Source organism: Myotis lucifugus, unplaced genomic scaffold (genome assembly GCF_000147115.1).
Source record: "Myotis lucifugus unplaced genomic scaffold, Myoluc2.0 scaffold_36, whole genome shotgun sequence".
NCBI lineage: Eukaryota > Metazoa > Chordata > Mammalia > Chiroptera > Vespertilionidae > Myotis > Myotis lucifugus.
In genome coordinates, this window is record NW_005871084.1 from 3,750,441 (window position 1) to 3,772,060 (window position 21,620).

At 43.6% G+C, this 21,620-nt stretch overlaps 1 protein-coding gene across 1 annotated transcript; it reads left to right on the top strand.

The window, feature by feature from the left end:
* Positions 1 to 485: 485 nt before the first annotated feature.
* On the top strand, positions 486 to 3,643 carry PMAIP1 (phorbol-12-myristate-13-acetate-induced protein 1). The gene is made up of 2 exons (XM_006087150.3): positions 486 to 734; positions 3,067 to 3,643. Exons 1-2 carry the CDS (start codon positions 677 to 679, stop codon positions 3,171 to 3,173), a joined length of 165 nt encoding a protein of 54 aa, XP_006087212.1. The 5' UTR covers positions 486 to 676; the 3' UTR covers positions 3,174 to 3,643.
* Positions 3,644 to 21,620: the final 17,977 nt, after the last annotated feature.

A 21,620-nucleotide genomic window follows, 5' to 3' on the forward strand; every position in this document is an offset into this window, starting at 1 on the left:
CACATCCCTCCAGCTATCAAAGCTCTCTTCGTGCCACGTCCCTGAAACTCCCCACACTCTCCAAGTGTGACAACTTTCCTTCGCCAGCTCTGGCGGGGCTGTGTACAGAAGTCTCTAATTGCGCATTTATGATAAGGACGGAGTTCCCGGCCTCCCCGCCCTCGACTTTCCCGGCGGGAAAACCTTCCTCCTCGCCCGACTCCGGGACCCGGCGGCTCCTGCAGCTGCCTCAACCCTGGGCGCCCGCACAGCCTCGGTCCGAGCCCGGCGCCCCCAGCCCCGTTTGTTCAGGGAGTAATTTCGGGGTCTCGCGGGTCGGGGCCGCGCGGGTGGGAAACGTGTCCGGGCAGATCGCGCCAGGTGGAGCGGTGTTCCTCCCGGGCCCGGGCCGAAGGGCGGCCGGCGGGGCGGGGAGAGGGGCGGGGAGGGGGCGGGCCCGGCGTCTGGTTTCCCTACGTCACTGGGAAGTCCCCATAAGACGAAAGCGCGGGCCCTGGCCTTTCCCGGACCTGAGAGGTTCTCGGGCGCGCTCCTAGTCGGGTCTCCGGCCTGATCCCGCCTCCTCTGCCCGGTCCGGCCCGCCTGCCCCGCGCGCTGCTCGCCTCCCGCAGACTCCAGGTTCGGGGACTGGGTCCCCCCGGGTCGGCCGCGGAGTTATCGCCGACTGCCTGCGGAGATGCCCGGGAAGAAGGCGCGTAAGAACGCGCAGCCTAGCCCGACGCGGGCCCCGGCAGGTAGGGACCAGATGGGGCGGAGATCCTGGCCGGGGCGAGGGGGCCGGGACGGGGGTCGAGGTCTCTATCGGGACCGGGTTAGCCCGTCTACTCGGGGCCTCGGGGCCTGGTCTGGTCTGCGCCCTTGCACGTGCTTTCGGGGCGCCTCGTGGAAGTCCTTCGGGGTTTTATCCAGGACCGTGGAGACGGCCAGGGACCCAGGTTTGGGATCGGGAGGCAGCGGTATTTCAGCGGGTGCAGAAAGCCTCTTCGCCCGCCTGGCACCCGCACTTGCTCTGCCCCGGCCTCGGGGAAGAAAAGTGCAGATGCGGGTGCCAGCCACCAGGAGAAAGTCATTGTCACGGCAGGTGGGGACGGGGGACGCTCTTGGCACTACCTGGCCTCCCAGCGACTCCTAAGACGGGCCTCTTTCTCCGGGGTCCTGGACCTGGAGGGCCCCGCGCTAGGCGTTATCACACTCGCCACCCGCCACGCAAACAAAAGCAGAGGTCATGCTGGTCCGATCACAGCTCTTCCGCAAAGGTCTCACGGAGGGTCGTGGAGGTTTCGCAGGGACCACTGCGTTCAGGAGCCCAGAAATTCTTGCTTCTTTGTCGAGAGTTACATTGTATAACCTTTTAACAATCCTAATTAGTTGCGGGAAGGAGGAGAACCGTAGTTGGTCCCCAATCCATCCATCCCTCGCCCTACTCCCCAAATTGGCCATCAAATAACTTTTCAGATCCACCCCCCCCCCTCCTTTTATAAATCTTATCAAACGAGGCTAAGGGGCAGTATCAAGGAAGGCAGCAAGGCTTTGAGCCAGAAAATCCGGGTGGGTCATACTGCTATTACATCAGCAGGTAATAGCCCCCCACCCCCCAGTTTTCAACATACTTTCATTTTATGGAGCCCATGCGCCGGCATGCAGAGGAAGTGGTGTATCGGCGATGTAGCCATGGCTAGGTTGTCGTCAGGCTGCTCTCCCTGGCTCTTGCTTGGGAAGGAAAAATCTTTCTGCCTTTTGTGATGTCCAGTAGTTTTGACCGAGCTTTGAAAAGGCGCCTCCTGGAAGTGCTTCAGGGGTTTTACCCAGGACCAGGGAGCCGGCGGCGAGGGAGGGATCTAGTGCATAACCTTCACCCATCCAACAAGGGGCTGGAGAAAGGTCCCACGGAAACTTGTTTAGATAGTAATACTTTAAAAAATAATCGAGACATGTGACATATAACATGGTATTTTAGTTGTACCACACAGTGGTTTGGTACATGTATATGTTGTGAAATAATTACTACAATAAGTTTGGTTAACCTCCATGATTACAATTTTTAAAATTAATAGCTTTATAGATGTGTAACTACAACAGAGACGAAGTTTTTATCCCTTTTGAGCCTAACTAACTAGGGTCTTTGCAGGGTCTACTTACCAAGTAAACCAGATTGTAATTTGTAGTCATGGTTTTTAGTGTTCATAATCATGATCTTAAAGTAGACAAATGACCCTGAATTGCTCTGACTTTCCAAGAAAATTGAAATTATGGTCAATATAGATTTGATGTCAATGTCACTTAAAATTTATTTGGAAATTATATGATAAATATTATGTTTCTTAAATTAATATTCAGTTAATTACAGTATCTCTATTCTGAAAAGTAGTAAACATGTGAATTATATTCCACTTCACTCATCTCCCTAAAGGCAATGGATGGGTAGAGGTTGGGTTTGTTGGAAGAATTTGGCTTAGAGCTAACATTTAAACTTCTAAATTATTTTAGAAAATGTGGACTTACTTTTGGAAAACAAGTGTATGAATCTTCTATGAGAAAATTTCAGAGTTTTCTAAATGAAGAAAAGAATGCATTTTAGATTTGCCTATTAATGAGGGCATAATCTTAGCTATGAATTATTGCCACAAAATATACGTCCTACTTGAAAACAAAAGAAGAGTTTAAAATTTGACTTCCATTCCTCCCACCAACCTTAAGTGAGAGAAAAAGCAATGACATCATCTGAGGCCGGCAACATCTCACTGTGGTGTCTGACATATTAAATGTTTGTATTTGCTAATAAGATAATATTTGCCTCATCCAGGATATTTTAAAAGAAGATTTCAAAGTAAATGTCTTCGTTCAACTTTTCTTTTTTCTTTTCTTTTTTTTTTTCTTGTTTGAGTCACAGTGTGTTTGTACATGTTGTGTGTCTATATGTGTTCCATCTCACATACAGAAAACAGGTGTACAGAAAACTAACAGTAAGAGGAATGTTTCATGGGAAACCTACTCAACTTGTCATTCTTGCTGGTTGTAGTTTGGAATGTTGTCAATTTAATTTTGATGTTCTGCATTCTTTTTCAGAGGCTGAAATTGAGTGTGCCCTTCAATTAAGGAGAATTGGAGACAAGCTGAGTTTCCTGCAGAAACTTCTGAATCTGATGTACAAACTCTTTGGCTCAGGAACCTGACTGCTTCAGAAGCCTTCTAATGAGGCGACTCCTATAAAGCTGGATTTACCATATTTCATCCATTAGTGGTGAGAGACTGCATTATAATGGAGAAGAATGTGAAGAAGCTCTCACTTGCTTTGGGATGTGCTTGGAAATGAAGATGGAATACATCACAATGAAATTCTGTTGGAGTTTTCCCAGAAGTCATTTGTTTATTTTAAAGCAAGAATTGAAGAGCTTTGAAAATATGGAATGAATTATTAAACTTCTTTGTTTCTGCTTAGAGAATTTTTCTAGTATTTTTTTGAAGGTTGATGCCCAGCCTAGTGTAAGAAGAGTTGATAAATAACTAGAATGTTTTGGCAGGGGCCAAAAGCAGAATATGTTCAGTGTTTATTTCTACTTAGGGATGACAATTCCAGAACAATGTATAGTATTTGTTTTATATATGTTATCTTGTTAAAAGTAAATATTTCATTCTGAAAACACTGAATGTTATAGTGAATGTTGATTTCATAGGTCACTACAAAATATAAAATAATTTGATAATTTTTTTTTTACTTAAAATGTATTACTTCTGTTCAGATGACTTTTCATTAAATGTGTTCCTGTGGGCCTTAACTGGGCAGTATGGAATTTGAAAAAATTTGATCAAATTTGGTGCCAGTAAAATTCCTAGGTTGAATGTTAAAAAATGAAGAGCATAGGGATTTTGGATAACCAGGGATAATAGAAAAAAAAGTGAATTTTACTTTTTATTGCTGAATTAAAACTTGGTAAAACAAATATTCTAAAGTAACTGTTTATAAGAAAATGAATGTTTCTAAAGAAATTTCTAAAATCTGTAAAATGCCCTTTTCTACACTAATCACTGTGAATTCTATAAGAAGTGATTTTTACAAGAAGTTAAACATGTTTTCATTATTAGGATATACTTTTTAAGTTATTTTTAAATAACAGTTTACATTCAATATTATTTTGTATTAGTTTCAGGTATAAGGGATATACTTTTTTTATAAAGAGGAATAGATTGCTCATTCAGAATGAAAATTCTATGTATAAATATGGGATTTTAAGGGATTTTCACTCTGGGTGAAATATATATATATATATATATATATATATATATATATATATATATATAAAATTAATTTTCATTAAAGTAACATGTAGATTCTGAGAAAGCTTTCATGCATTTCATTTTTTTAAAACAGACCAGTCTATGAACAATTTCCAAATATATATAAAAACATCATGATTGAATTTCATCAAGAATAATATTTATTTTACCTATTTATAATTAAAATATTTTTTGTTTAGTTTAACAATTTGTGTTAGTTGAAGTTACAGTTTTAGGTTATGAAACAAGGGTTTTATTGTTTGTGGGTTTTTTTGTTTGTTTTTTACAAGGGTTTGATAACTACTTGAACTCCTACAGTAAGAATGTTTTAAAATAGGCCAGCGATTTTCAACCTTTTCCATCTCATTGCACATATAAACTAATTACTAAAGTTCTGTGGCACACAAAAAAATAAATATTTTGCTGATCTGACAAAAAAAATAGGTATAATTTTGATTCATTCACATCTGACAGCTATTGTTGTGTTGGCTGTTGTCATTTTTTTATTTGACAATCTAAGGGAAAAGAGGTCAGTGCCCCTGACTAAATAGTCAGGTATTGCAGGTTTTAAAAATTGTTGCAGCACACCGGTTGAAAATCGCTGATATATAGGCAATAGTCACTTTGATTTAAAAAAAAAAATACCTCAGTATCTACTTATCTTCAGTATTACATCTGTTTGTTTATTTAGTTGCAGAGATATTTCGTGTGTATCTGCCTAGCGGCAGGTCTATTTTGCCATGTGGATATTTATGGTCTGTAACTATATTTATACATGTATATATACCTATACTAGTAAAAGTGGATACTGTAGCTGTAAACCATTAAAAATTAATATCATTCTTTTCTGTGTTTATTTTTTTATCATGTAAACTGCTATGTGTTCATTGCATAACCCAAATATTGTATTTCAACTAATTTTATTTTTTTAAAAATATATTTTTATTGATTTCAGAGAGGAAGGGAGAGGGAGAGAGACAAACATGGACACTGAGAAAGATATCCTGCATACCCCCTACTGGAGATCCAGCCCACAACCTGGGCATGTGTCTGCCTGACCATGACCTCCCCCAACCATGACTTGTTCATAGGTCGACACTCAAACACTGAGCCACATTGGCTGGACTGTATTTTAACAAATTTTCATCAGCAGGCACCTTCTGATGGAACCATCCCCTTGGGTCCAATTCTGTGATAGGAATAGAGAAGACAGGGGCACATGGCATGATTTTTGCTGTCCAGACACTTACACTTTAATTGGGATAGAAAATAGTGAAAAATAGGAAATTAATGCCAAGTCTGGAGTGCCTGACATTAATGCCCATATAGTAGCCTACCGACAGAAATTCAGGATTTATTCAGAAGTATGGTGAGCCTGCCAGGTAAGAGGAACTTCTGTATGGTTTACTTTTAAGTGACATCCAATCTTTCAGTCCCTGCCCCCAGCAGTTAAGTATTGCTTCATTAGAAGCCAGTCATGTGCAGAAGTAGGTGTAACTGAGTGGAGAATTGAAAGGATATCCCCCGTTTGTAGCTTTGATCTAGGAGCCACATCTTCTCCCTGCCCCCACTCCCGCCCTCAAAAGTCTGCTGAAATCAAGGAAAGCAAACTGTCTCCCTTAGATGCGGAGGGAGGGAGAGAACCAGCTGCAGGGGGAAAGTGACAAGGCGAGGGGGCAGCTAGAGAATGGGATGAAGGGCTGCGGAGAAGGTGACACAAACCACCGGCTCCCCCAGAGGAAGGACTTTGTAATGCAGGAGCGGAGGAGACTGGCCTCCTAAAAGGTGGGGTCAATCTGCATCTGATTTTGAAAGTCAGGGGAAGAGGAACTCCTGTCCCTGGAACCGTTGGTACTAATTTGCTAAAAGGACCTTTGTTATTGTTGTAAGGAGTAACACAGCAGGGCTTAGATGTAATTCATAGGCTTTAGGTATGAGAACTAATAATTTGATAACTGTATTTTTTAAAAAATAAGATAGTGTGAGTCTTTTTCTTTTTAAATATTTTTTTTAAATTGATTTCAGAGAGGAAAGGAGAGGGAGAGATAGAAACATCAATGATGAGAGAATCATTGATTGGCTGCCTCCTGCACGCCCCCTACTGGAGATTGAGCCTGAAACTCAGGCATGTGCCTTTGACAGGAATCGAACCCAGGACCCTGCAGTCCGAAGGGCCGAAGCTCTATCCACTGAGGCAAACCGGTTAGGGTGATAACTTTATTTTAATGTCAAATAATTTCTAAGATATCCACATAACTGTAATTGCATCCGATGACTGACAAAAAGTTTAGGAATTAAAAAATACTTTGACTTGCATTTATACTTAAAGAAAATCCCAATAGTCACTATATTTGAAAAAAGTTATCTCCTATCTATCTATCTATCTATCTATCTATCTATCTATCCACCTATATATCTATGAACGAATAAGTTCTTTGGTCTAAACATACCTTACAGTGACTTGGGTTTTTTAATGTCTTGCAATAATTCTGGCCCTCTCGCTCCCCAACAGCATAAACTGTCAAACTCCTCAAACCTTTGTCAGAGGGAATGACCCACTAGGAAGATAACTGACACTCTGAACAGTGAATGTTGACTGGGAGGGCTGAGGTACACACAAGCACCCACTTCGGACTTTCAAGGCAACATCACTTGTGAGCCGAGTGACCCTGAACAAGGCAGCCTGTCTGAGCCAGTTATTCCTCTGAAGTCAGGATGACCAGATAAGTTTACTTGTTTGCAAGAGAAAGTGGGATGTCAAAGGGGTGTGAAGAAGGTCCCCCCCACCACACCCCAGTCCCACTAGTCCTGCTCCTGACTTCATTTCAGACAGCATAGGAGAGAACTGGAGTGTTTGCAAAAAATAAAAAAAAAATAGGGGAGTGCATGTAAAAAGCCCCCCCACCCCCCAACATCTATTTTCTAAATTCTTCTCCCAAACATTGATTCTAAGTCCTGGAGCAGATTGGGTGGGAACTTTGTGGTCACGTGTTTTCTTAGAAATGAGAATTGTACATGCACACTGGTTTTCCTTCTGCCAGGCCACTCTCTCAGGGTTGCTGCTTCTATATATGTAGCTGAAAATAGAACTGGGTCACCTGACAGAACACACCCGATTGTGTAATCACTTGAGTGTCTTCATGTCATAATTGAAGAACAAACACTTTGCCAATACAATCCAGGCACTAATTTAGCTTTCACTTATGGATTTTCAGAAATCAGTTTAGCAAATTCAGAGTGAAACAGTCACACACCACCTACCGTCTTCTTCCAAAGTGGCAACTTTTTAAAACACCAGAAAAACGAGAGAATTGGCAAGAGTTACAAGTAGAGATTTAGGATTCCTTTATTTAGTAAGTCTGGGTGTCAGACCACCCTCTAGTAATTTGAAACTGCACAGGGCATGGAGCCTGGGCTTGGGTTTGGGTTGAAAGTCGAATGTGGTCAATATTTTCTGTGTTTTAGTAAAAGGCTTCTCTTCTTTTTGTTCTACTGCCTCACTGTGATCTCTAGTGGAGCTTATGAGATTTGTCTATTTCCACTTTCACAACTTTTCTCAAAACTGCAAAGTTCCTTTCCCCACAGTTGTCATTGGCTTTTGACTTTCAAATCAGCTCGTCACTTTTCCACTTGCTCTTGGAGGACTCCGGGTGAATTACTTGATCTCTAGTGTCTTATAAAGTGATGTCAAATATACTTATTTCAAACCATTCTCAAAGGAGGTGAGACTGTGCACGGTGTCTGGTGCTTAGTCATGCTCAGCAAATTCAGCTAACTTTTCCCTTCCAAGATATTGGCTTCCTGGCAAAGCTAGGGGAAGGCCTTGTCCAATTAAGATTATTAGATGAAAATGAAACCCTTTGAAGGAAGGCAGTTGGGCAGTGTTGGAGCTGAAGAGGAAGTAGCAGTTTTTCTCTTGATGAGGCCATCTGTTTTTAATCTGGAACCTCTTAATGACGGTAAAACATTTACTTTGGACCCATACATAATAGATTTCATGACTGCTATTGAATTGCCAGAAGACCCTTGCATATTCACATAAAAATCTGGGACTTGATTTACAGAATACCACCTCAAGAGATAGGAAGAAGATCCCGTCTTTTGGAGTTGGCTAGGTTTGGGTAAGGCTGGGAAGGCTCTCCCATGAGATGAAACTGAAAATTTGTTAATTTGGAGACCCAAGTTCAAATCCTGGCTGGTGTGTGTGTGTGTGTGTGTGTGTGTGTGTGTGTGTGTGTGTGTTTAGGTGCATAGGGCCACTTTAAGTCTGTATTCATGGGGACCAAAGTTCTGCAAGAAAAACACAACTTGTTGATGCATCCTATTTGCCAGGCATTTTAGAAACACAATTTTATCATTTCATCCAGTGCTCACAATGAAACCGGACAACCAATGGGTCCGGACTGCCTGTCACTACTTGAGCCAATTCAGCATAGACAGGGTTGAGTCATATATGAACATTTATTCCAGCAGTATTCCATCCATGAAAATCTGCCCTCCACCCCCCAACAAGCCAGCTGTTTTTATGGGGCACAAGGACAAAGATTACATGGGGAAGTGGGTGAAAGGAATAAGAATGGGTATAATGGCCGGATGGAAGGGAAAAAAAAAACACATTTTAGTTCTAATAATTCCCTATTGAAAAACAATCCCCCCTGCATCACCCTCATTTTTATTAAAGAGCCAAATTAAGACCAATTTATTTACTAGTAACAAGTCTAGTAACAACAACACGTCTGTTTTGGAAAACGAGACTATCTTTCTCACTTTGTGGTAGAGGAAACCGCCTCAGAGGATCAGCAACTTCCCCCAATGTCAGTTGGCAAATGAATGGAAAACACGGGTTTGGAACTTGGGGCTTTCTGATTTCAAGGCCATCTTCTCCAGCCTGCCACGTGGGGCTGGGGAGGGTCCCCATCCCAGAGCAAAGCTGGCTGTTTTCCAGCCCAGGGTGTCCTAAAGCACCGCCAAGTTTTACACCCCGGCTTTTCAGAAAGTGGAAGGTTGATTATTAAACCAGCCGGTCAGTGAAAAACACTGATAAGTGCAGTTGTAGTCCTCATTCCTCTCGCACAGCTCTGCCGCCCCTTTCCAGCCTCCGGCGATGGATGTGCAGCCTACGGAAGTGAACTCAGGCAATTCCAACTGCGAGCCCATCGGGAAGGTGAAGATCTCATTTCCAGAGGGGATTTTGTGAGGAGCGAGTCCAGAATTAATTCTGAAACACACACTCCCCGCCAGCTCGCTTTTCCCAGCCAATGCCAGCACAGCACCTACTTCGAAGGACCTGAGGGAGCTATTTGTCTTGGGAAAGAAAGGGACCCTCAGAGACTGTCAAAACAGCAATTTGTGTGTTTTGTGGCCCTCCCAGATCCGCCTCATTTCAGCAAAGCCAAGCAGAGATTAGGAAGGAGGAAGAAATTGTTGCCACTACCACTTTTTTTTTAAAACCAAACAATAGAAAACATTTCAATTAACCAGTCTGCATTCCTGATGATTCATTGGCACCAGCCTCGGAGGAGGGGCGGAGAGCAGCAGGTGGCTGTGTCGATTATGAAATTCCTCCATCTTCAGGAAACATACACAATTATCAGCTCATCAGAAAGCAGAGACTTAGCTCATTGTGAAGAAGAAGGAAAAAGACAGTACAGTGCAGCACTTGCAAGGAACGTGAGAAAAAGGCTGTTTCCTCATTTGACATTTTTACTCGTGTGGCATCAAAAAGAACAGGTTTTTGAGAACAAGCAAATGAAGAGTAAAACTCTCAGTTGACTTTTAGCATGTAGTTATAGGAGGATACAGTATAAGGCGGCCTGGCTAACGCTACAGAGATGATTCCTTGAGGCTCTGGGCAAACACCAGCGTGGATGATAAATCTGGCTTTCCTTCCAGAGTTGAACATAAAGCAGAAAAAGGGATGGTAATAGGGCCTAGCTGTGGCTTTCTTGTAAACCACTCGTTTTCAGGAAAAAGCTGGCTAAATGAAAAAGTGTATATTTCAACATGTTTCCAAACGCAGCTACACTTTTCAACTTGACTCATCTAATCTTGTGGTTACACTGGAGTTCTCTTTGTGATTAATACTAGAGGCCCGGTGCATGGATTCGTGCACTGGTGAGGTCCCTCTGCCTGGCTTGCGGGGATTGGGCCGAACTGGCTCTCTGACATCCGCCAAGGAGTCCCGGATTTTGAGAGGGCACAGGCCAGGCCAAGGGACCCCACAGGTGCATGATAGGGGCCAGGGAGGGACTGCAGAAGGGCTCCAGGGCATGTCCAGCCCGTCTCGCCCAGTCCCGATCAGCTGGACCCCAGCAGCAAGCTAACCTACCGGTGGTCAGTGGGTGTCATAGCTACTGATCAAATGGTAGAAAAGGTTGCTTAGGCAAATATAAATATAAATTGCTGGTGGGACCGGGATACTGGCCCCTTTCTTCAAGGCAGTATTTTACTGTTTCATCCCTAAAGACTATGGAATGTTTCCTAGTCCTGCTTTGCTTGGGACTGTTCTGGTTTTAAAATTGAAAGTCTCACGTCCCGGGCAAACCAGAATTGTCACCCTGCTATAGCTGTAATGTGCTGGCATGTGTACCTTCAGCAGATTTAACTCTGAGGATCTCTATCTACATAAACGACATCTTTTCTGTGTTTGGCACATCTGTGAGAAGGGGATAAGCAAAGCCCTGTGGAATCACAGGGTTCCTGAGAGGATTAGCAGAGATATCCCTTTCAGCCCAGGGCCTGGCAGTTAGTAAAGCCCCAATAAATGTTTGCTGAAAAATGTATTCTGGGGATTACAAAGAGTTTACAAAGGCCAAATGTTATCATGACTTTATTGGAATTATTAAGTACATTCTGAATGAAGAGATGAAGGAAACAACCTCTCTGATTTATGGATTTTTACAGGTTAGTTGAGGAGACAGATGAATCAGCTATAAATGGCCCAGCATTCAGAGTCATAAACCGTGAAGGTGTGCACTGGGGAAGAGAAAAGAGTCAGGGAGGGTCAAGTATTTTTTATTTCAAATAAAGAAAGATGTTTATCAGGGAAGTCATTTTACTCTCAAAATAACAACCTCCAGTGACTCAGAGGTCTGAACAGGCAGGTCTACCAGATTCTATGGGGACGCTTCTCCCAAGAGTCTTCTTCCAACATACTGAGTTTCCCTCAAAGTGCAATCTGTCCTCCATCTCCCTTGGTTAAGAGACAACTGTTTTCTTAAAGGTCAGTAGTGGCCTAATTGCCACATCCCCAGGCTTCTCTTTATGTTGTGTCATGCTCACCCTCTGGGCTTCCCCACCTCCTTTAAACTTCTGTAAAGTGATTAGCATACCTCCTTACCTTATTAGCAAGTTCCCCTTTCCTCTTCTTCTTTAAATGTCAATTTCCCAAGGTTCTGCTTTCAACAGGTTCTCTAAGACTAATGACCTCATGTGCCCCCTTTAAGCTAATTGATTTCCATTTCCATTTCATTTTTATCTGACTTCTACCCTTGGGCACAGGCCTGAATCTGACTCGCTGCTAGATTTCCTCACTTTTTAGGATTTGTTTATACTTTTCATTAACTTTGGATTCCTTTCCTTCTCATCTTTGCTGCTTAAAGCTCTTTTATCCTTCAAGGTTAACCTCAAAAGCCATTTCCTTTGGGAATATTTTTCAGATTGCCTAGATCAGAAATGGCATTCTATCTTTTATGCTTCACAAACATTTAGCACATTGTTTAAATCACGATCCAACACTTATTTCATTTACATTTATATTTATTAACTTTATGTTTGCTTCCCCAACTTGATTATAAGCTTTTACAGCAACACATAGATCTAATTTGTTTTTTAATCCCCAGTATCACCTAGCAAAATGGCATTCATTCATCTATAAAATAATTTTGATCATATGTGACTACATTTGACAGTAGAAATACAAAGATAAACTAACCAAGAATACATGTCACAGCCTGAATGTCTCAAAGTCTAGTGGTTGAACTGAGACTTGACTTGGGGTGGGGAACACACAATACAATATGCAGCTGAATTGTATGTATTATAGAATTGTACACCTGAAACCTATATCATTTTTTGAAACCTATATAATTTCATTAACCAATAAATTCAATAAAAAGGAAAAAAAAGTCTAGTGGAGACACCAAGACAAAAACAGATAATTATAATTAATCTTTTAAGTACATTGCTAAGAGGTGAGCTCAAAGTGCTGTGGCTGTGGGAGGTTTGAGGCTCACAAAGTGTGTGTGTGTGTGTGTGTGTGTGTGTGTGTGCCAGGAGCTATTGAAGTCTTTATGGAATAGATATTGTCTGAGATGAGTGCATTAGCCCACATATTTCTGTGTAACAAATTGCCCCAAAATATAGCAGCTTCAACAGTACACATTTATATCTCACTAGAGGCCCTATGTACAAAATTCATGCACTCGGGGCGGGGGCTGGGGAGGTCCCTCCAGCCCAGCCTGCATCCTCTCGCAGTCCAGGAGCCCTCAGGGATGTCTGAGGGGATGTCTGACTGAGGGCCAGCCAGCTGTTGGACATCCTTAGTGCTGCTGTGGAGGTGGGAGAAGCTCCCATCACCACTGCTGCGCTCACCAGCCATGAGCCTGGCTTCTGGCTGAGCCGCACTCCCCCTGTGGGAGTGCACTGACTACTAGGGGGCAGCTCCTGCATTGAGCATCTGCCCCCTGGTGGTCAGTGTGCATCATAGCGACTGGTCGTTCCACCATTCGGTCAATTTGCATATTACCCTTTTATTATATAGGATAGTTTCTGTGGGTCAGGAGTTCAGGCATGGATCTTCTGCTTCAGGGTCTCTCATGAGGCTGCAATCAAGGTGTTGACTATGGCTCTGGTCTCAGTCTGAAGGCTCACAATGGGAAGGATTGACTCCCAAGCTCTCCCATGTGTTTGTTGGAAGGACTTGGTTCTTTGGCAGTTATTGGACTGAGAGCCTCAGTTCCTAGTTGGCTTTTGTCTGGAGGCCACAAGGGCTTCTCCAGGTTGTTTTATCGGAGCAAGTACTCAAGAAGAATGAGAGAGAGATAGAACAGGATCGAAGTCACAGTCTTGAATAACCCAATCATGGAAACAACTTTTGCTTTATTCTGTTTATTAGAAACAAGTCATAGGTCCAAACCACATTCAAGGGGAGGGGAGAATATAGGGCAGGAATGGGGATTATTGAAATTCATGTGTAAAGGCTGCCCACCACCACAACGAGTCTTTTTTTTTTTAAATAAATATATTTTTATTGATTTCAGAGAGGAAGGGAGATAGAAACATAAATGATGAGAGAGAATCATTGATTGGCTGCCTTCTGCATGCCCCTTACTGGGGGGAATGGATCAAGCCTGCCAACAGGGCATGTGCCCCTGGCCAGAACTGAACCTGGGACCCTTTAGTCCACAGGCCAACATTCTATTCACTGAACCAAACCGGCTAGGGCCCCAACAAGTCTTAAAGAATGAGAAGTTAACGAGTTCATTTTTCTCAGATGAACCGGCATGAACAAATGCATGATGAGGAGAACAACATGGCATACGAGACACTTTGGAGCTGCTGGTTCTTAAAGTTTAAGGCTGGAGAGATAAGTCGGGCCTGGTTTGTGAAGTAGGAACTTGACTTTATCTTGTAGAGTGATTGTGTTAATGTAAGTAGCACACTCAGTTACTGAGATGATAACTCATCGTGGGCCTATATAAAGGATAGATTTTAGGGAAATAAGTCTAAAATCTGGGAATGCGCAGAGAACATTGTTGTAGAAAGATGATGAAGGCCTCAATGTTGCCAGTGGTTTAGGTAGAAGAGGAGACATAACTGAGCTATAAAGGAAGGTAAAGTTGATGGACTTTTCCCCCTGTATTTGTGGGACATGCAGGTGGAAACATCTACATTCAAGTGGAATCTTCCTAAAAGGCAGAGCAGAGGATAGCCTCCGAGGTTCCATTGAGGGAATCTCTTCACCAAGCCAGGCAGGAAGGCTGGCACACAGATCCTCAGCGGGCTCTCCTGTGTGGCTTCTGCATCCCAGCTAAAACCCTGGGACAATTAGGAGTTGTATTAGTTTCTCAAGGCTGCCTTATAATGTAGCACAAACTGGGTGGCTTAAAACAACAGAATAAATCAACTTGTCTTTGGGGTGGGGGAGGGGGAGTGGGACAGAAGTCAACTGCCTTTACCAATTGCCTTTAAGAACAAAAAGATCTAGTTTAGGATAATTTGTAAACTTCACTAAGGCCAGTTTCAACACACGGATGAATTTCAGTATTATTGCCTGAGATCTGCTCCATAAAGATACATGGCAGTCATTGCCCTCCTCCTCTTTGTGATGGCTACCTTGCTAAGTTCTGTCAGAAAAAATTGCTTCTGACAAGCCTTGGGAAACTAATACGACTCCGAATTGTCCCAGGGATTTAGCTGGGATGCAGAAGCCACACAGGAGAGCCTGCTGAGGAACTGTGTGCCAGCCTTCCTGCCTGGCTTGGTGAAGAGATTCCCTCAATGGAACCTCAGAGGCTATCCTCTGCTCTGCCTTTTAGGAAGAGTCTACTTGAATGTAGATGTTTCCACCTGCATGTCCCACAAATACAAGGGGAAAAAGTTCATCAACTTTACCTTCCTTTATAGCTCAGTTATGTCTCCTCTTCTCCTACCTAAACCTCTGCCAACATTGAGGCCTTCATCATCTTTCTACACTTCTGGTAGACATTTCAAGAACTTCCCTTGGGCTTCTGGTGGTTTCTGCTGTTTCACAGGGCTGGGAGGAGGGCAGGTGGCTGGCTCTTGAAGTCTCCCCGCCCCCTCTCTCACCCTCTACCATATGCTTCCAGGAAGAATCAGAGCAAGAGGAGGACACTGCAGAGTTCCCAAGGGGGTGCGGTGAGAGGGGGGTGGCCAAAGAAAGGAGGCTGATGGTGGTGATGGCGGCAGGACCTAAGGAGTAAGCCAGTTCGAAGACCTGTTGATCCTGAAAATGAACCACCGTTGCTTTTGTAGGGTGACTCAGCAAGCTAATTTTTAGGAAGTATTTTTCTTTCTTCTCCCCCCCCGCCCCCCGCTCCCCCCAAGGTAGTGAAGGGGAAACAAGCAAACAGGTAAAGTTAATAGGCCTGGAAAAGATTGCAGCTATTTATATAAGATATGGAAGTACCTTTCATTGTTTAATTAGATACCCATAAAAATAATCTGCTAACTCGCACTTCTTTACTTTTCTCTGGAGGCTGGTATTGTATAAACCTGGGGACTCTCTGCCGGCCACACATAACCCAAGGCTGGATAGAGACTCAGATAAGAGGCTGATCCACAGCTGATTGCCCACACATTTCAGACACATGGCCTCCCCCTGGTCATTTATCTCTGCAGACAGGAAAGCTGGGTGTGCGGGGTATGAATCTGGTCAGACACATGGCCCCTTGGGACTTCAAATTGCCCTGCAGGCAGCTGGGATGACTCAGACTGTGTTCTTCAGCCAAGTCAGCCGGGCTTGGCAGGTGGCACCCAGGGCAGTTGAGTTCAAGAGACTTCCCCAGTGGCTCTATTTTAAGCTACTGGGTCTTGTAACAGGTTTGGTAGGAACTGCAGAGTTGTCAGGGGAGTGAGGAAGGATTAAGCACTGTCTTTAGGTCCATGTTTTAATAATAACCCTTCTCAATGGCTAGCGGTGGGCCAGCTGCTGCATCAAGTACTCTGTAAATATAATTTCATTTAATCCTTTCCAACAACTCTCAGGGCTAAGTATGATTATCTCCACTTTTTTTTTTTAAAACAAGATGGGAAATTGAAGGTTAGAAAACTGGGAAAACTGCCAAAGTTAGAGACTAAATGCAGAGGTAGAGACAGCTTAGATGGGTCTGATTCCCAAGCCTGTGTTCTGGGTCTATTGATAGAGCTGCTGCCTGTGACCTCTCCCTACGGGAATTCGTTCAAAGAGCATTGTTGAGAGCCTGTCATAAGCCAGGTGCTTTGCTGGCCACTGTGGAGAAGGTAAATGCCGACATATGTGGCCCTTGCTATCCAGGAGTCACTAGGCTTTACAAGAGCTACCCAGGTAAACTGGAAAATGATCTTATTTTAAAAATATTTTTATTGATTTTAGAAAGAGGAAGGGAGAGGGATAGAAAGAAACATCAATCGGCTGCCTTTTGCATGCCCCCCTACTGGGGATCGAGTCCATAACCCCAAGAATGAGCCTGACAAGGAATCAAAGCATGGCCTCATAGTTCATGGGTCAATGCTCAACCACTGAGCCACACCGGCCAGGAGAAAATGTTTGTTTTAGTCTCAGTTCTATGTGTCTCCAGTGGTGTGATCTGGGCTCATTTATTTAGGACAAGATTCCTTTTTGTTCAATGATAAAGTGGAGATAATAAGACTATTGTGAATCTAGACAAGAGGAAGGATGGGGACAGTGTGTTGAAAAGTAACAGGTGCTCAGAAAGTGAAGTGTCATTCATCTTTTACAGGTTACCCGGCTTTCAGCTGGGCTGGTTCTGAAGCAAAGTACTGTTCTCAGACCAGACTCAGGTGTCTTGATGCATCCAAGACCCCTCTCTTCCCATTACATTTCACATTCTGTCACTCCATTGTCAAGTCTTGTCAACTGTACCTCCTGAGAACAGACAGAATATGACCCTTCTCTGTTCTACTCTAGTTGGGTCCACAGTCATCCCTCACCTGGCTCATTGATATGGCCTCCCACCTGGCCGTCTGCTTCTGCCCTCAGTCTCTGCTCACATATCACCTCAACGTCCTCCACATCTTTGAGTATCGTTTAAAAAATTGCACCATGCCGAAACAGGTTTGGCTCAGTGGATAGAGCGTCGGCCTGCGGACTGAAGGGTCCCAGGTTCGACTCCGGTCAGGGGCATGTACCTGGGTTGCGGGCACATCTCCAGTGGGAGATGTGCAGGAGGCAGCTGATCGATGTTTCTAACTCTCTATCTCTCTCCCTTCCTCTCTGTAAAAAATCAATAAAATATATTTAAAAAAATAAAAATAAAAAAATAAAAAATTGCACCATCATTGACTATACTCCAACCCTGCTTTATCCTTCTTCACTATTTGATATAGACTTGTTGATTGGTTAAAGTCTGATGCCTGTTCTAGAATGTAGGGTCTATGAGAACAGGGCCCTTGGCTTTTTTATGTACGGCTTTATCAACAGACCTTGAACCTGGCAAGCAATAGGTACTACCACATCTGACCTCTTTCAGTCCATTCTCGACACAACCTGCCCTTTTTCAATTACATTTTTCCTACATTTTTAATATTAAAAATTCAGAAAAGTAGAAAAAAAGGGGAGATATTTATACATAATGGCAGTCCCAGAAATAATCATTGTTAATACATTTAAAACAATTTTAATGTCTTAATATAATATTGAAAGTATTTTCATTACAAACCCTCTTTTCCTCATTTACTAGTTATATTCTGAATTTTGACATTTTGCTTAAAGCATTTGAACATTGGAGTGACTGGAATTTGGGATCCATGCTTAGCATCATCAATAAGTTTAACGTTATCAGCTAACCCTTAAGCAAATCTATATATATAAAACCCCAAGTGACTGGTCGAGCGGATGACACACACTGACCACCATGGGGCAGATGCTCAGTGCAGGAGCTGCCCCCTGGTGGTCAGTGTGCTCCCATAGTGGGAGCACCGCTCAGATGACCAACGGGCACCAGACACCAGGCTCATGGCTGGTGAGCGCAGCTGTGGTGGCACAAGCCTCTCCCACCTCTGGGGCAGCGCTACTGAGCAGCAGCAATGGAGGCAGGCACCACTGAGGCAGGCACCACAGGGCCAGGATGAGCAGGAGCAGCGAGCAGCTCGGGCTCAGGCTCCTCCCTGGCCACCTGCTGCTTCCCGCACTGCTATATCCCTCAGGGGATGTCGGACTGCTGGTTTTGGCCCGATCCCCACAGGGATGCAAGAGGGCACAGGCCAGGCTGAGGGACCCCACCAGTGCATGAATCTGTGCACTGGGCCTCTAGTATTTTTATAATGTTAGACCTAAGAAGCCTATAATACACTGTAGAGGCTCACTATACGTATAATGCACTGACAACACATGGCACTTGGTTAGCACATTTGTGCATTAATTCATTAACAATCAATTATTCAGCACCTACTGTGGGTCATGCATACAGTTTCCTGCCTCAGTTAGAACCTTGAGTTTTCATTGTGCAGATAGAATGGGGCCATGGTGCAGAAGCCTTCGTTGTGGGAATGGAGAAGGAAGATGGCTTGGCTCATGGCCAATAGATGGCTTGTATGATAAAGCCTATGAACAACAAGGATGCAATATTTTGAAGTGGGGAAAGCCATGGACTCACAGATAGGAGAACCAGGATCTTGTCCCAAGTGTTACAACTACCTTTCTGTGAGAACTTGGAAAGTTACTCATTGTTCTGATGCCAGTTCCCACATTGAGAATATGTCAGGGTAGAGTGTGTCTGTGTGTGCCTGCCTGTTTGGGAGAGGCTAATTCTGTAAGTCCCATTAAAGATTCATGATCTTGGATAATTTTCTTGTGATTGGCCATCTAGTCTATAAGTTGAGTGCAGGAATATACCAAACCAAATCACCCTCTTACCCAAACAGCCAAACCACCCAATCATTCTCAGCAACATTTACCTTCTGCTCAGATTCCCTGGAGTAGGCCAATCACTGGGACGCAGCTCCTAGTGCTGCGTTGTGTACGTTTATGCCCATCTCTGGCTACTTCTGAATCTGAGGGAGAGTCTCTGGTCTTTATCAGAGCCTTCCATCTCCAGAGAAGGGTGAAGAAAATTGAGAATTCAACGAACCAGAAACAAGTTCTGGAACCAAAGTACTGATTGCCACCTGTGGCTTCCTTTACTCCCAAATTCACAATGTCTTGTAATGATAGGAGCCTTGTAGAATATTCTGGTGTTAAATTTGACCAGTTACTGTTACTTACATATCCTTTCAAATTTTTTTAAAATATGTTTTTAAAATTGATTTTTAGAGAGAGAGGAAGGGAGAGGGACATAGAGATGGAAACATCGATGAGAGAGAAACATCATCAGATCAGCTGCTTCCTGCATACCACCTACTGGGGATCGAGCCTGAAACCTCAGCATGTGCCCTGACCTGGAATTGAACTGGTGACCGCTTGGTTCCTGGGTCGCTACTCAACCACTGAGTCACACTGGCTGGTCTATCCTTACAAGTTTTTAATGCTTTACCCATACCATAAGGTTGACCTTTATCTTGTTCAAACTGCTATGAAACAGAGGAAAATAAGCCATCCTGGACTGGCTGATGTTTAATTCTATGCCAAATGTAGTATCTCTAAACCTCATTCAGTATTGTTGTAATCTAAACAGGAGACTCCTTCTCCACGGTTGTAGCTCTGACCAGAACACCCCAGATGACATGTGTCTTTGGAATGCCACCAAAGAGGGCCACACCTTATCTGCAAGAGGACACCAGTGCCTGGTAACCCATAAACCTCATGTGGTCTCTGAGAGGTGTTTCATTTCACTGGATAGCAGGCGACTTCTCTGTCGAGTACAGGGTGACCACAGGGTCCTATCAGATTCCTTGCCAGGGACTCCCAGAGGAGGACAGATTGCCTTTGGCTGTAAATGTTTCCTTAGATAACTTGTAGTTTCTTTGATTATTTTCTCCCCCAATCAAACATAAAGCGAGGGTGACCTCCTTCCAGCTCTTTATTTTGATAGCGTGGCAGGAAGAGGCTTTGCTATAGTAACTGAGGTTTTGGTGGGTTACTCCATGAACCTCCTGCTGTTGGGCAGACAGAAATCAAGCTCTGTTGCCTCAGGGGAGACTCATCATAGCAGAACCAGAGGAACCAGGACCAAAATTCTCAGCTTTCAGTTTCCAAAGATGAAAAAGATTTGAGAAATAGGTGGGCAAGCAGAGGGAATTCTCTCACCACTGAAGATTAGATAAAGTTGCCCAAGACAGAAATTTGAAGAGGGAGTGGAACATTCAGTGAGGTTGGGAACAGGGACCAGATCTGCACTTGTCTATCTCCTGCACCAGGGAGCTGAGGGAGCTTCTGTGGGCTCTACGGATGCGGAGTGCTATTGATGAGCATCCTTCACCTCCTACGTGCCTTAGGTGCCCTTCCCTTCAGGGGGACTGCCCACAAGCAACACTTGCCTGTATCCCCAGTCTTTGCTTCACATCTTTTTCCTGATCAATGAGGGAGATCTTTTAGCAAACTAGGACATGCAAGCTGCCAGGAAGGTGAATTTTTTATTCATTTTCTCTCTGTTTTAAAATATATTTTTTATTGATCTGAGTGAGGAAGGGAGAGGGAGAGAGAGATAGAAACATCAATGAGCAGAATCATTGATCGTCTGCCTCCTGCATGCCCCCTACTGGGGATCCAGCCCATAACCCAGGCATGTGCCCTTGACTGGAATGGAACCCAGAACCCTTCAGTCCACAGGCTGACACTCTATCCACTGAGCCAAACTGGCTAGGGCCCTTTTGTTCTTCTCTTAAAGTCCCAATGTATGCCTCTGAAGAACACTATTGGGTGTTGGCAGGCCCTCTGCTTTTAGTCATCACGCTTCAACAGACCTAGTAGAGATTGTAAAGCTGTCAGAATATGGGGTTTGATTAATTTACCAAACACCCGCAAATTAAGTAATTCAATGTGTTAATTCTGTAATCCTTTTAGGCACATATAAGAACCAGAACTAGTCATTACACATTTGAAAATTTAGTTCAAATTATTCATACAATTTAGCATCGATGTATTATTCATTATAGAGCCTGACGTACATGGTCATTTTTACCAAGTCAATTTGGGAGGATACAGCTCTAGAACAATTTTTCTTCATTTACACACTTTTCTCCTCACCTAAAGCTAGTATATTAATGCCTGATTTAATTAGACAAGCTCGGTAGGGAATGGTTGAATTTTCTTTCACTTAAGTATTGTTCAGTGTAGGTGAACTGTTATAGATAATCCCAAAATATAAAAGTGAGTTAATTGCCCAGCCAGTGTGGCTCAGCAGTTGGGCATTGACGTATGCACCAACAGGTCATTGGTTCATTCTTGGTCAGGGCACAAGGCCGGGTTTCGAGCTTGATCCCCAGTAGGAGGCATGCAGGAGGTAGCTGATGATGTTTCTCTCTCACTGATGTTTTTATCTCTCCCTTCTCCCTCTCCCATTCTCCCTCTAAAAATCAATTTAAAAACATATTTTTAAAAAGTGAGTTAACAAAATGAAAACTTCACTTATTGGTCACGTGAAGTCTAATATGGATTTTTCTGGCTGAGAGGTTCTCTGGGCTTCTCCCTTCCAAGGAGTGATTTGGGGACCCAAGATCTTATGGCT